Below are 14,703 nucleotides of genomic sequence, written 5' to 3' on the forward strand. Positions count from 1 at the left end.
TTTTTTTTTTTTTTTTTTTTTAAGTAAAGCTGTGTTTTCTAAAACGCTTCAAATGTCACATTTTCTGCTTGGTTTGACAATATTTCCAGTCCTTTGCCTCTTTTTAGCTAGAGAATCGTAAATTATCTATTCCACTTCCTATACTTAGGCTGATCTTTGAATGGTTACATCCTAAGTGCAGGAACTAAAATGTTGGGTTTTTTTTGTAGAAAGGAGGGGGAAAGGTGACAACAGAAATAGCGGCTGCAAAATGACACACTTTAGATTTTTTTAGAAGGTATAAGGTTAATGTCTCAATTTTTTGTTCTGTAGAACTTCAACTAAGTTAGGCACTTCATCTATCTAAATTAGCGATTGAACATCTTTCCCTTTTGAGTGTGAGTCTAATTGTCCAGTGTTTTGTCTTATTTCTGACATAGTGAATATGTACTATTAAATTCTGCTAGAGTGCTCAGAAACAGTGTCTCTCACTTGGCAATTGGAACCTGAAATGGCAATATCACTGATTCCTGCTTCAAGCACCAACAGTGTGATTTTTGTGTTTTCTCCTAGGTCCTGAGAGGTAGGATTACTGCTGTTTTATATTGTGGGAGATATTAGTTGGCATGTAGTCTGTATCACAATAACTCAATTCTTTTGCTAAGAATCACTGAGACGATGGTTATATGCAGGTGCTGGTAAGGTACATTTAGAATCCTGACCATCTGATTGCACTCACTCATCATGCAAACTAGCTAATTTTCAATTTGAGATTTATTGATTAATTTCTCCTGCAGTCCTGTGCCCACTGTCAGTTATGGGAACAAAATTATACACAAGTGTTGAGGCCCTGACAGATTTTTTAGGGCTTGATGTTTTTACAGTTATGAGGGTACATCTGAAGAATAGTTGTACAAATTCAGAATATTTCAGATGTTACTAATAGACTTTAAGGGGTTTATTGTTGTTATTATTGTAGGTGGAACTGGTAGCACTGAAAAACCTAGCTTGTACATGCTCAGTAGTGATTTTCTTTAATCTTTTTTTTTTAAGAAGCTAAAAATCTCTGAAAATTCCGTTACTGTTTAGTGAGCTTGAAATTCACAACTCTTAAAGCTGATTAAGAACAGGAGAGAGTATACAGTGTCCCATCTGAATTTTCCTTATGATGACTGCTGTCAGATGTTTTGGGTGGTGGTTGGGACTGAGCACTAGAATGGAAAGCAAAAATCAGTTTCTTTTGTGCTTTTGGGATGGAAACAGGATGTCTGACGTCTCACGTGCCACCGTAAACATTTTTATGGTGGCACAAATGCTGTGCAAATAGACATTGATACCCTTTGTTCCACCACATGAAAGGAAAAGCAACGGTGCAACAAAAGGTGATGATAGACTCTGCCACTTTATTGCAGCAGCTATCTATTACCTCTATGGTGGACGTATACAGGAACCCTGAGCTTGAGGTCAAGTCCCTGGAACATCTGCCCACATTTCTTGCTTACAGAGAGGCACCCTGAAGAATCTTGGGGTATTTGTAGTTCAGTAGGGAAGTTTGGGTTCCCTGCTAAGCCAGATCTGGGGCATGGTTCTGACTAAGAGAGAGCATGTCTTTCAGGGAGGAGGTCTGGCTGGGAAGGGAAAAACAAGGCTTTTTCTTGGCCAGACCCATCCCCCAGTGATTACCAGGGACAGGTCTGCCTGAGCAGGGGAAGTGGGGAAACCACATCACCCCTTGTCTCGCATCATGAAGGGTGGGAGAAGGGGTAACTCTACGTTTTGCCCAGTGAAGCAGATCATAGTGCTGCAATACCTTGTGGCATTGCTGATCTGTTTCATTTGGTGACATCTATTTCTAGCCTTGATGCGTTTCTCCCCACTTCTGGCATCTGATCAGCATGAAGGAGAAAGCTGTTTGATTTAAATGGAGATGGGAGAAGCAGATCAGTAGGGAGAGGAAAAAGCAACTTGAGACAAGAAGTCTAAGACTGCATCTTGTGGGATTGTGGGAATGGAGACAAACTGGAACAGTTTGGACAAAGAGTGCTAGCTCTCTGTCTCAGGCAACGAAGGTTAGGATTGAGAGGCTGAGATTTGGGGGCAGGGGAGAAAAGGAGTGAGGGAGTGGTTTTTGGTGATTTAGAGAAGAAGCCCAATAGACCAGGCTGGGTCTGGCATGAGAAGCCTGTGGAGCTGATGTTGAGAGCGAGGCAAGGAGAATGCAACCAGGGCAAGCAACTTAGGGTCAGTGAGAGGGAAGTGGGACATGTTAACACGTGATGGGGCACAAAATAAGTTTGGAAGAAAATAATCAGAAGCTTGTACCTACTAGAGGACAATCCTCTTCAGAGTCTTGAACAGTTAGAAAACTCTTGTCTCATCTTTCCTCAGGTGTTAGCAAAGAATCTGAAATTCATTGGGACCATGATACCCTTAAGTGCTTGTACATGTAGTAGATGACAACCTACTAGTACTATAATTTACTTCATCTCAGGTGTTTGTACAGTGTATCTAAATGTTCCAGTTCTTTTGATGATCCACGTGGGGGTCAAAAACAGATCATGTTCTAATTTTGTTTCAGTTTTCTTCCTTAAGAATGTACATTATTTTCAGACAGCAGTATCCAGATTGCATGGTCAAGCATTCAAAAGTTAGTAAGCTCCCAAAAATGTAGTTGGCAGTGCAATATTAATTCAACCCCCTTTATATTTTATTTGCACCACCACAAAGCATATTTTCCATAGGACCCTTGCTTCATCCAGACCACAGGATGGATATGTTCTAGGAATGAGTTAGGGTTATGTAGTAAGGGATGTCTGTACACCCCAGCTCCATTGCTTTCATTACTTGGAGGTCTGTAGCAGATAAGTCTGGGGATTACATTGCACGAAGAAAAAGAAGGGTCTCATGCTTGAAATAGTTGTATTTTGCTGTGGAGAATGGAATCCTGCCTTTTTCTTTCCCAGAGACTTAGGATGTAAGGTTAAGCAAATTGATAAAACTAAACTTTTTGCAGATAGCTCTTAATTCCTCTCCACTTTCTGGATGACCAATCTGAGACCCTGACTGCTCCTAAAATCAGTGGGAGTTGTACTGAACATGGCATACAAAGTTTTCAGAGTATTTGGCATCTCAAATAGAAATGGAAAGGAAATTTATCTCCCTCAGTTTTACATCCCTAAAATCTGATGAAATAGGCTGTGTCCTGCAGAAGCTTGCCTCTCTGAACCAGTTAATTTCTAAGGCACCACGCTACCTTGCCTTTCATCTGTAAAACGGGAATAATTCTACCCACTTCTTGCATAGAAGTGGTAAGAACAAAAATGCATAACTGTATTTGAAGCAGTCATACTAAATTTACTTGTGGGCATTTCTATGGTGATCATAACAGTTGTCTTTACAGCAGTACTTGAATAATAGAATCAGAAAAATAGGGTAGGAAGGGACCACAGGAGATCTACTCCAACCCCCTGCTCAAAGCAGGACCATCCCCAAGTAGATTGCCGTATCCAAAGCTTTGTCTCTCCTGGTCTTAAAAACCTCTAAGCATGGAGATTCCACAACTTCTCTGGGTAACCTGCTCCAGTGCTTTACTACCCTTCTAGCGAGAGGTTTTTTTCCTAATAATTTGTGCAGTGAACAAGGGATAGAGCCACACATTGAACAATGAGAAAGCAGTATATTGCTCCTTATGTAGTGATCCCCACTCATCCAGCATACTGAATGAGACAGGATTTATGCAAAATAATTGGGTAATTGGCAATTCAAGATGGCATCGTAATGCACATGTGCATAGGGGAGAATTAAGCCTGCGTGGGTAAACATAATTCCTTTGCTGACTTCTGAGTGCTTGACTTTTCAACAATAAAACAGTTTTTAGTACAGGCTTTGTATGTAATAGTATACTGAATAATTTATTTCCTTTTCATCCCTCTGCCCCCCAGCCCCTTCTCACCTGTGTCTCTGGCTGTATCAGTATATCTGAAAGATTTTCACTGCACTTAGTCTTTAGTGGAAGAAGCATTATATATCCTATTTTTCAATATGCATTTTTTCCATTTCAAATTAAGTGACTTTTTAAAGGGTTACATGGAAACAAAATATTTAAGATAATTTAAATGACTTGTTTTTTGTGTAATACAAGGCTTTTGCATAACAGTCGTCTTTAGTTCTTTGTCTTATGTTTTTCTATTTTACATGCTTAGCACGGCCAATTTAGGGAGTCTAGGAGTCTGTTTGATGAAATATTCCTCAGTCCACCAGAGGTATGGTACAGTTCTATCTAGTTTTAGATCTTTTTGTGAACTTTCCTTCTGCCAAGTAATCACTTACGATGATTCCCAAATGTCCTTTGTGGAATTATCTTTGCATCGTTGAAATCTCAGAGTTGTTATAAAAGGTATGCTATTTGATCACTTATTTGTAATGTTTATATCTTCAATTCTTTTTTCAGGAAATTATAGTTTCTGTCAAAAAATATTCTGCAAGCTACCTGAATTGCATAGATCCATAGTACATATTTATCAGTGACTGCTTTTTCAGGCTGAGTACTCGCATTCAAATAACTTCTCCCAGGTGTGTTCTCCTGGTAGAAAAACTTAGCCAGAGCTATAACTACAGGCATTCAAATGCTGAAGGCCCTGAAAAGCAGAGACCTTGCGATGCTGACACTGTGTACACATTGCAGCAATGCTCTGCAGGCACCCTCGGTCTGTCTAGTGACAGATGGCAGCAGTGTATGGGCAGCCCTGATTGGCTGACCCAAACTGCGCATTGTCGGCTTGTTTCCCTGCAGCACAATGTGAGGACTGTGAAGGGGGCCTGCTCTGCTTGCTGCTGGAGCAGCAGTGTCCAGTGAGCGACATAGTGTCTCCGTGGTGGCGGAGGGTTGTGGGGGTGGGGGAGTGAAAGATGCTGGAGGAATATTTTCTCTTCTGAGAGAAGCCATGGCATGTACAGACACTTGCTCTCCTAGGAGTGATTTATCCCTGGTTGTTCCCAGGTTATTTTTCTCCTGGAATGGCCATTTGTACTCTGGGAGTAAAAGCCAGGAATCTGTACACTCATGGCTTCTCCTGCAAGACCAGTGACTTTCCCAGGAGAAACAGAATGTTTGTACAATGTTTTAATGCAACACCTTGTTTTCCAGGTAGGCTCTTTATGTCTAGTTTTGGTTTGGAGAAACTTATAAATTCCTGAAATACAACGTTTGGAACAGAGCTAATGACACAACCTTAATTATAGCAGTAGTCACAACTGCCACTGTAATTAAAGCTTTGTTTATAATTTGGTGCCTTGCTGTTTACAAAATAAACTGTTGTTTTTTGTGATATGTACCTAGGCTGTTAATGTATTTTGTTGTTAAATATTTTCTGATCATAGAAACAAAAGTAGTTTTATACTTTAAAAATAGATTACAAGGTCTGCAATGACTACAACCTATGTTGTAGGTTATTCTTTTCTTACAGCATTAGCCATAGTGTGAAGTATGCAGTAAAAGGGGCAAAGTCGGTTAGGTTTTTCATTTAGAGAGAGAACTTGTGAAGGAAAGACGTGTCTTTATTTTTTTAATTTAATGCTATTCAACATTATACACTGTAGCTATTTTCACTTACTTAAAAGACTCATCCTTAGAAAAACAGTACTAAACTATCTATTTCTGTTAAACGGTAGCTGCATTCAGTTCTGGACTTAAGAGTTCCATAAAACCCTGGAAAAACAAATAAATCCAGAATGCCCCTTGCCTGCTTCTCCTTCCCTAGCAAAGCAAAGCAAAACAAAACTCATTACTGCAAGGGGTGGAGGTAGTCTATTTTGAGGGAGAGAAATTTTTAAAACAAAACCAAGATAGTAGTCTGTAACAATGATTTTGAACTGTAGTGAGGACATGTTCGGTGGACTGATGGATCTCTACTATCTCTAAGTTAGTAGCATTTGGTTTTATAATCATTACAAAGTATGTCTTGCAATCTGATTCTGGAAAATTTAGATTGCACATGATTAAAGGTTAGTTTTAAAGAGCTCAATTTAATTATTTTTAAGATTATCAGAATTCAGTATGCAAATATTGTAACACTAAGTATAAATTAGTTTGATATAGCACTCTTCCTTAAGAAGATATCCCAGATTATTATGCAAAATAATGTATTATAATTAGTGGAACAAAATAAAATTAATTAGAACATGTCTGTCTGCAGATATCTGCTTTATATTCATATTTTGCCTTTCTAACAACTGTGGGAGTCACTTATGGAAAGATAGGAAACATATGTTGGACTGTTACTGAATCTCAGCAGAATTTTGCCTTTTTGAAGTTTGCAAATTAAAAACATTAACAAATACTTTTTTACAGTTCATAGTGGTTTAATATGGGTTGCTTATGTGGTTCAATTGTTACCAGATAATTAGATAATGAGAGAAGTATGTGGTTCTTATCACCTTTTAAAAAACAGCAAAGCAATATTAACCATCAATTTAAAATGAGAAAAATTATAATACATTTCCTCAAAGTAAACTTTGGCACATTTTAATTTCTGAATTTTTATGTAATCTCTCTTCATAAACACCATTAATTCATTTTCGAACTGCAACAGAAGTTGCACTAAACTTTTCTTAGTACTTAGGGGCGCTTATACACATGCAGCGAGGCTGCTCTGACGCACTGTCATAGCACACTTGTGTAATTGAGCCTACTGCAGTGTGGTAATAACTGCATTCTAGCCTACTTCAGCATGTCATATATTATCATCCCTGCATTCTAAAATGGTGTTGGGGGTGCCTTAACTAAAATTCACTTGATGAGCTTTAATGTGACCTGCCGCCATTTTTCAGTGTGGGGATGCTGGCAGACAAGACCCTCCGGGCACTTTAATTAGCCCTCCCCCCCCTCCACTTCCCTTGGAGAACACGTTTAAATGTCCTAGGACGGTAATGTTGCAGACCAACAGCTAAATTTTCCAATTAAGGCACATTTAACATTTGTAGGGTAGTTATGCCCTGCCCAAAGGTATTGGAGTTCCTTAATTGGAGTGCTTATTTTTTCCCAGACAAGGTTTTTTGCGTGAAACTGATATCTTTTATTAAACCAACTTAAATAGTTACTTTGCAATTGTCTCTTTGCCTAGCATCATTTTCAAAGCAGTCATTTCTCTATGACCAGCGTTTCTCTTTTCCATGACTGAAAAATGGCAGAGAGAAACTTGGTGCCTGTGCTAACTCATTAGGCAAGTCTTTTTTTACACATTTGGCTGTTCATTAACCTTTTGAAAATATTTTAAGATCTTTTATAGTAGTACAGTTCACTCAGGAAAATAGAAAAGTATTGGATTCCTTTACGTTAACTTTACAGTAGAAACACTTAGTAAATGGCTCAGTTTCATATCAAGAGTTATTTAATACACTTTTAAATATAGAGCTTGTCTCTACTTCAAACTTACTTGCTGCGAATGGTACATTTTAGATGTATGCTGCTTAGTTTGTATGCTGCCTACTGAGCCAGAAGCAGTGTAACTGTTAGGTGAGCATTACTGGGACTCGCCATGTCAATTCCTGATAAATGTAGCTTAACTAAAACTATTATGGCTAAATAGCAAACACTTTTGAAAAAAGGTGAGAGTTTATATCTTCCAAATCTTGCACTCATTTTTACCATCAGGAAGACTTGCAGTGTTTTCCTAGCCACCGCATCTTCCTTTTTGTTTGTTTGTTTGTACTCTTTTGATATTAATCTGACCAAATGTATACAGACTTTATCTTATTCTCTAAACAGCAATACATATTGTACTGGCAGAGAGAAAAGTATTAGCATGTGAGAGTTGTTTGTTTAGCTGTTGAGTCTGAGTCTGTAATAGGATCAAGTGACAGTGAAAAGGTCACTGTTTGGATCACCAAAGTAACATGAGGAATTCTAAAATATGTAGGCATATCTTGCATGTAAACACAGTGTGACATTTACTTATCTTTTGCTCATTTACAGTCTTGCATTTTTTCCACTGTGACTTCATATATTTTTCTCTAATTTTATCATGATGCATACAGTTCTTTATGCAAATGAACTGTTTGCCCTGTGTTGAATATATCCAGTCTTGTCAATATCTTTGATATTGACGAGGCATCAAAACATTAAAAATAGGATTTTTTTTAAAAGTCCTACATCTAAGTATATCAGGGATTTTTTTTTATAATTTTGTCATGACTGGGGAATTTTGGATTATTATTTTGAAGGTATTTCATCATTAACTTTGCTCAAGTTAAAGAAATTGGATGTCTGTCTGGAGACCAAGATTATAGTTTAAATTATTTGTGCCCTCTGGTGACATTGTTAACAAAGCAATTATTTTGCTCCAATTCCATCTTTTCAGAAGCATGCTAGAGATTGTGAAAGTGCTAGCCAAATTCATTTTTGTTGTAGGGTCTTACTTTCCATCATGTGCCAATTTTCCAAAATGTATAAAGCCAGGAAAGACTAAATGCAGAATAATTTATTAAAGGATGTGTCTCATTTAAGAAATTTTGAATTCACAACTATGTAAACAAGCAACTGGCTACATTGGTGTGTACTGAAGCTCATTCATTGTTTTATTCTAAGTTCTCAAGATCTAGCATTTCAGCCTCCAAACCTTTGTTTTTTTTAAAAACTTTTAAACTTGCAGGGTTTTACTTTGTAAGCATAGAGTGACCTAATATAAGTTGTGCCCCTTCCTACAACCACTAATGGCTATAATTAGGAAATTATTTTAAAAGGTTAATTAAAATGCAAAATTAAATATCAGTTGCATAAAATGTAAAATACATTGTCTCCTAAATTTGTGTTGATCATATATAACCTGTTCACATAAAGAATTACTATTTTTGCTTGAATCTAAGACTTCCAATATGTTCTAGATGTGATCTTCACTTGTATTTAACCATGTTTAAAATGTAAGTGCATTAAGATTATTTAAAAATAGGACTTGAGCTGTCTGTTGTAGGTGGCTAAACTTTCCTTATATATTTATTTCATTGCCATTGTGTTCAAATGAGATTTAAACACTGTCTAAGTGTTGCTTGGAATAGGCAAACACTGAATTTACAAGTGCTACAGAAATGCTCCAGCCCAGTGATATTAACTAAAATGCTTCCCCTTTGGCCTTGGTCACGTCCCTAACATGGTTAAAAAATAACAGCAATAACCAGCAGTCTATATACATTGGGTATCCCTATCTTGCAAACAAAGATTGACCTGAAATGATGCTAGCGATTAAGGAAATTGCTTAGAAAAAGTTTCTGCTCTAGACGTTCCTGTGTACTAATGTAAGTTGTGATTGTGATGGACAGTTATAAAAAACAGTTTTATTTTAAAATTACTTCAAGGAGAAAGCTTACAAATGTCAATGAATTCTGTGATTTTTTTTTGAAAGGTTGATAATATTTTTAACTTGAATAAAAAGATAAGAGATTTTTTCTAATATAGTAAATATTTTAATAGTTTCTTCAATGTTTATTTCTTAGTAACTTAATGATACTAAGGGGGCTGGACTAGATTATCTTTCCAGCCCTATTTCTTTATCATGTTCAGCTGAGAGCAGAGGATTATCTTGTAAGATGAGGTTGAACTGCACAGATAATGAAACAGTGGGTGTTACATGTAAATGTTATTTAATTGAACAAATACATTGTAAATACTTACGCTGATCAGATGACTAAACACATATATGGAACTAAACTTGTCCATTTTAACCCCATTGAAGATAAATTCATCCCTAGTTTAACTACTTTGTTCCCTTTGATTTTTCTAACTGTAGTTCTTCATGTGTGAAATAATGATCTGTAGCTCAATTCAGATTTGAATTTATCATTTTAAATGTACGTTACTGTTGCATTTGCAGAAGTGTGTATTAAAAACATTACTGGACTTTATCGTAGTAAGCAGTAAAGCAAGCAATAACCTTTAATAGGTGTCTAGGTTGTTTTTATCTCGTATACATCCATATCTTGTTTTCTATACAGACCTCAAAAATATCCTTCTGCCATGATTCAAATACAGAATTAACCATTTTAAACTATAGGCTGTGCATTTATTCTAAGATAAACTTTTTTCACTAAAATTTCAACAACCTATACACCTAGGAAGAAGAGTATCCTCCACGGGATGACTTCAGTGATGCAGATCAGCTTAGAGTGGGAAATGATGGCATCTTCATGTTGGCATTTTTCAGTAAGTTATTTTCACATTCCATACCTTTTGAGGTGCTGAGTTAAATATAAAAGTTGAAGATGCAGAACATTAAAGTAAATGGCATGGACATACAGTAACAAATTATTTTTTTTTTATTTGTATACAGACGTAAAACAGTACCTATTGCTCACAAAAAGCAAGTATGTTGCTTTTTTCCCCCTGTAGTCACATCAGAGAATGGTGTTAAAACTAACTTACACCTGTCACAGGTAGCAGGACTGAACAAATCCTTAGTTAAGGCAGACTAGTAGTATATTGTGGACCATGTGTCAAAGTTTTAGCAGAACTGTAAACACTTCAATTAACTGAAAAAGGCTAGATTGCAGAAAGTTGATTAAATTAGTAGAAAAAAAATACTGTGATACATGCATTCTCTCCCAAACAATGCTCTTGGCAGCTTATTGCACTAAATAGCTGTAGGTGGATTTGTTCAGACCTATTTTAATTTTTTCAGGTCAAACTAACCATAGATATTTAAGATAATCAACTCTTACAATTATCACTTTTGTGGTAATATACAACACTCTTTTTCCAGACAATCTTTGATTGCTACCAACACCACCTTTAGTATTTACTTACTTACCATGTGTGTGTTGTGCACCTTTTATTTTCTAACATATATATTCTATTGAGTCTTTTATTGTTTTACTATAAATTCTTTCGTGAAAATTGCATCCATTTTCCAATGCTGTTTAAATTCCTAGAAATTGCCACCTCTTTCCAAGATAAATCTATACTGCAGATGCTGTATTGAAAACATGTTGCTTGAAAAGGTGTCTATTGCTGATGTCAGTCACCCTTGCATTCCTAGATAATGATTTTGACTCGGAATCCTAGTAAAAGCATATTTTTGTATATATCAGATTTGCCTGACAAACATGATATCCAGAAATGTTTTGTATCTTCTGCTTATTGTTTAAATTCCTTGCCCCAAACTATTAAATTGGGTATAATAAAGGTTTTTTGTATGTAAATCATTTTTGTAAATGCAGATATAGTCAGTGCTTTACACCATTTTGCTCTCTGGTCTTTTCTAGGCCAGGTACAGGCATTACACTTTTAGCAATATAAGTGATTGGAAACTGGTCTATACCTGTAACAGAACAGAAGTTCAGTTTACAGACTGGTTTAAAAATGGCAGAACCAGTCTATGATTTATGCCCCCCACAACATGGGGCAAATGCATGTTCTGTTTTGCTACTGATATAAACTATGCTACTTACAGAAAACAGTATAATTTGGTTCAATTCCTTCTCAGTCTTTTCAAACGTTTGTGCCTAGCCCTAGTGACTTGACCCAAATAGACTTTTAAGTTTGCTACAACATTTGAACTAAAAGATTTGGGTGCCTCAGCTCATGTAGCACAAACTCATACTTTTAAATGCGGGCGTTTATTCAACACCAATCTTCATATACATCATTACGTATAATGCAGAACTCTTGTCTGGGTTATTGACTTTGGGGAACCTCTGTATGTAAAAGCATGAGTGTCTGCTGTGTGAACTGAAAGGTCTTGTTAGCTTAAAGTCTGTACAAGATATGCTTATGTATATAAGTAGATAGTGACACTGGATTGGATTCAGAAAGCAAAAATGTCACCAAAAACCCCATGCTCAGAAACTTTGTACACAGCTTTGGGTACATAAAATTAAGCACGGCTTTTTATACAAATTGATTCTGTTTTTCTCTTCAACAAAATTAAGGCATATCTTTTTAAGGAAGCCAATATTTCTCTCTCTTTTTTTAAAAACTTATATTTATGTCATAAGAGAAGATGCTTACCACTTCATTACTCTGCCAGTGTGTTTCTGTTCAGTTTTATTAACTTGTTAAAACATGCTAATGCACAACAAGCTTGTTCTCAGAACAAGACAAGGACAAAGCTTTTAATGAAAATATGTGTCTATTGTGTATGTGTATGTTTGCAGCAACTTTGTATGTCAGTTAGATAACAGCATACATAGGTAGACATTTTAACACCTAACTGGGCATTTGTTTGCATGAAGTTCAAAACCACAGGTACAGCACTGAAAACTTCTTTGCTTGACAGTTGAAGTAATTTGTTAAAGAACTAAATTGTGGAGCTGGAGATTTTTTTTCTCCCAAAACAGACTCGACACATTTTAAATGTATAAATGAGGGCAAGGGGGGTAAGTGTACAAAATTTTGAAAAGTGCCACCAGCAGTTCAGAGGAAGGAAACTTTATTTAAGGCAAAGGTGTCAACAGATGTTTGACACCTTTGCCTTAAATTTCCTTTCCACAATAGGCACATATTTCCTTTCCACAATAGGCACATATTTTCATTAAAAGCTTTGTCCTTGTCTTGTTCTGAGAACAAGCTTGTTGTGTATTTGAATGTTTTAACAAGTTAATAAAACTGAACAGAAACACACTGGCAGAGTAATGAAGTGGTAAGTATCTTCTCTTATGACATAAATATAGCATTACTTGAGGGACTAGGAATTCAGGGGTGGGGCAAGCAGGGGGGTGAAGTTATCTGCCAAATTCTAGGGTTTGGAGCCTACTGAGGACACATTTTGGTAGTGGGACAAGCTACAGCTGTATTAACTTCTGTGGCTCCCTGATGCTGCTTGCCCTGCTGTTGGAGGTGGCTCTGTATCCAGCCTGTGTGAAGTCCCGTGGTTTGGATCTGGCCCAGGGAGTCAAATGAGTTTAACACTTTGGATTTTAGGCTCTCTGAGTAGCTATATTAAGAATAAAAGGAATTAAGTTAAATGCATAATTTCAAAAGAGTAGGGGCCTGGAACTTTATGAGATCCTGCAACAGGGTCCTGAGAATTGGGACAGTTTTGCCTAGGGCATTTAAAGGAGGTAGTACAAAACTTACAGAAAATGTACCCATGGGAAAAATTCTGCCTTGGCAGGGACATGGACATAAAGAAATAAGGTTCTTTATTTCATTTTTTTTCCTAACTCAGCTTCCAGCCTAACATTATTCTAAAGAAACCCAAAGACCCCAAAATCAAGGACTTTGAGTTTTATAAAAACTCAGTGTGAAATAGTAAAGGAGGATCTGGTAATTATTTAACTTGTCTTAATCCAGCTGATCGTATAATAAAAATATTGTTGTACTGTGAAGCTATTCTTCACAATTAATGATATGTAGCTACCATCTAGTGGTAAATATCTAAATTGCAATTTAATTGATGTCTTTCCAGCCATCTAGTGGCCATCTCTGTTCTTCACCCCTTGTTTCCTCCTCATTTTTGCCCCGCCCACCCCACCCCACCCCACTCACCCCTCCTCCCAATATTCTGAGCAGTGGCATATTACAGAGATCTGTCTCTGTTATGTAACAACAAATGAGATGTGGAAGTTAAGTTCACAATTTTACAATAAAAATTTCCACCCCATGTTCCAGTGTATAGAGTTGTTTTAACAAATTGTTTGTTGGTTGGTGCCATTATTGCATAGTTAAACCTAGGTAGTAATTTCTGTAGCTTTTAATCCAAGTTGTAGGAATTTTAAAACAGTCATTTTGGACAGCTACTCTTCTTTTCCTGTATTTGCTAGAGGTCAGATCTAAAAGCTTCTGACACACCTAAGTTTTTTGCTGAAATCAAGTTTTCTTTATCTATTCTTTTCCACAAGTAACAGTGAGCAAAAGAATATTCCATGCCAGAATCCAGGAATGGTGCATTGCAGGGCTGTATTTTCAAACCTGTATACATAATACATTTATTGGGAAAGATTTATCACGTAGAGGTAGAGCTTGTCTGTTTATCTTAAGTATGACTTTTCAGTAATAATCTATGAATATATCTAATGTTCAAAATTTGTTTTATGGCCCACATTTTCTATAACATTCTTATACAACTATTGGCTTTTGGCAGGTATATTACATTACCAAGCACCCCTACCCCTTCTGTTGCTAATTGTATCCTGCAGCACAATTTATTTTCTTCCCTTTCTAAGGCCTGACTAAAACTCTAGTTGAAGTCAATGGAAAAAATGTATTACTGACTCATCTGTTCTGCATGTATATTCATTTTTTTGTCCTGTGTGGATAGAGCTAGGTTTGTCAGACTTCTGGGCTATCTTCTGCTCTTGTGTTCAGAGTAGAAATTGTGTTGCTTTAGTGATAAGGTGTGGAGTAAAGGAAAACTCTCAGAATTGTGGGCAGAAGCATGTCATGGATAGCTTTTAGTGTTGCTCCACCTAGTTTCATAGTTAGTAGGGTCGGAAGGGACCTGAGCAGATCATCAAGTCTGACCCCCTGTCATGGCAGGAAAGAATACGAGAGTCAAACGACCCCAGCAAAGTGATTGTCTAGCCTTGTCTTTAAAGACCCCAGGGTAGGAACCAGCACCACTTTGCTTGGAAGTTGGTTCCAGATCATAGCCGCCCTGACAGTGAAGTAGCACCTCCTGATGTCTAATCTGAATTTACCCTCTGCCAGTTTATGACAGCTATTTCTAGTTACTCCTGGTAGTGCTCAGGGGAACAGGGACTTCCCCAGTGCCTGCTGGTCCCCTCTGACTAGTTTGT

At 37.0% G+C, this 14,703-nt stretch overlaps 1 protein-coding gene across 8 annotated transcripts in view; it reads left to right on the forward strand.

The window, feature by feature from the left end:
• NDFIP2 (Nedd4 family interacting protein 2) overlaps positions 1-14,703 on the forward strand; it is a 115,031-nt gene that overhangs the window by 53,764 nt on the left and 46,564 nt on the right. For 4 of the 8 annotated variants that reach the window (XM_019524562.1, XM_019524561.1, XM_019524560.1 and 1 more), the window contains 2 exons: positions 4,182-4,241; positions 10,084-10,171. In XM_019524562.1, the coding sequence (XP_019380107.1) occupies positions 4,182-4,241; positions 10,084-10,171 (148 nt within the window). Of the gene's footprint in view, positions 1-4,181; positions 4,242-10,083; positions 10,172-10,298; positions 10,333-14,703 lie in introns of all 8 variants that reach the window. The other 4 variants (XR_002098925.1, XR_002098924.1, XM_019524564.1 and 1 more) reach the window with 2 other exon arrangements.

The sequence above is a fragment of the Gavialis gangeticus genome, unplaced genomic scaffold (genome assembly GCF_001723915.1).
Source record: "Gavialis gangeticus isolate Ggan-Ray unplaced genomic scaffold, GavGan_comp1, whole genome shotgun sequence".
Lineage (NCBI taxonomy): Eukaryota > Metazoa > Chordata > Crocodylia > Gavialidae > Gavialis > Gavialis gangeticus.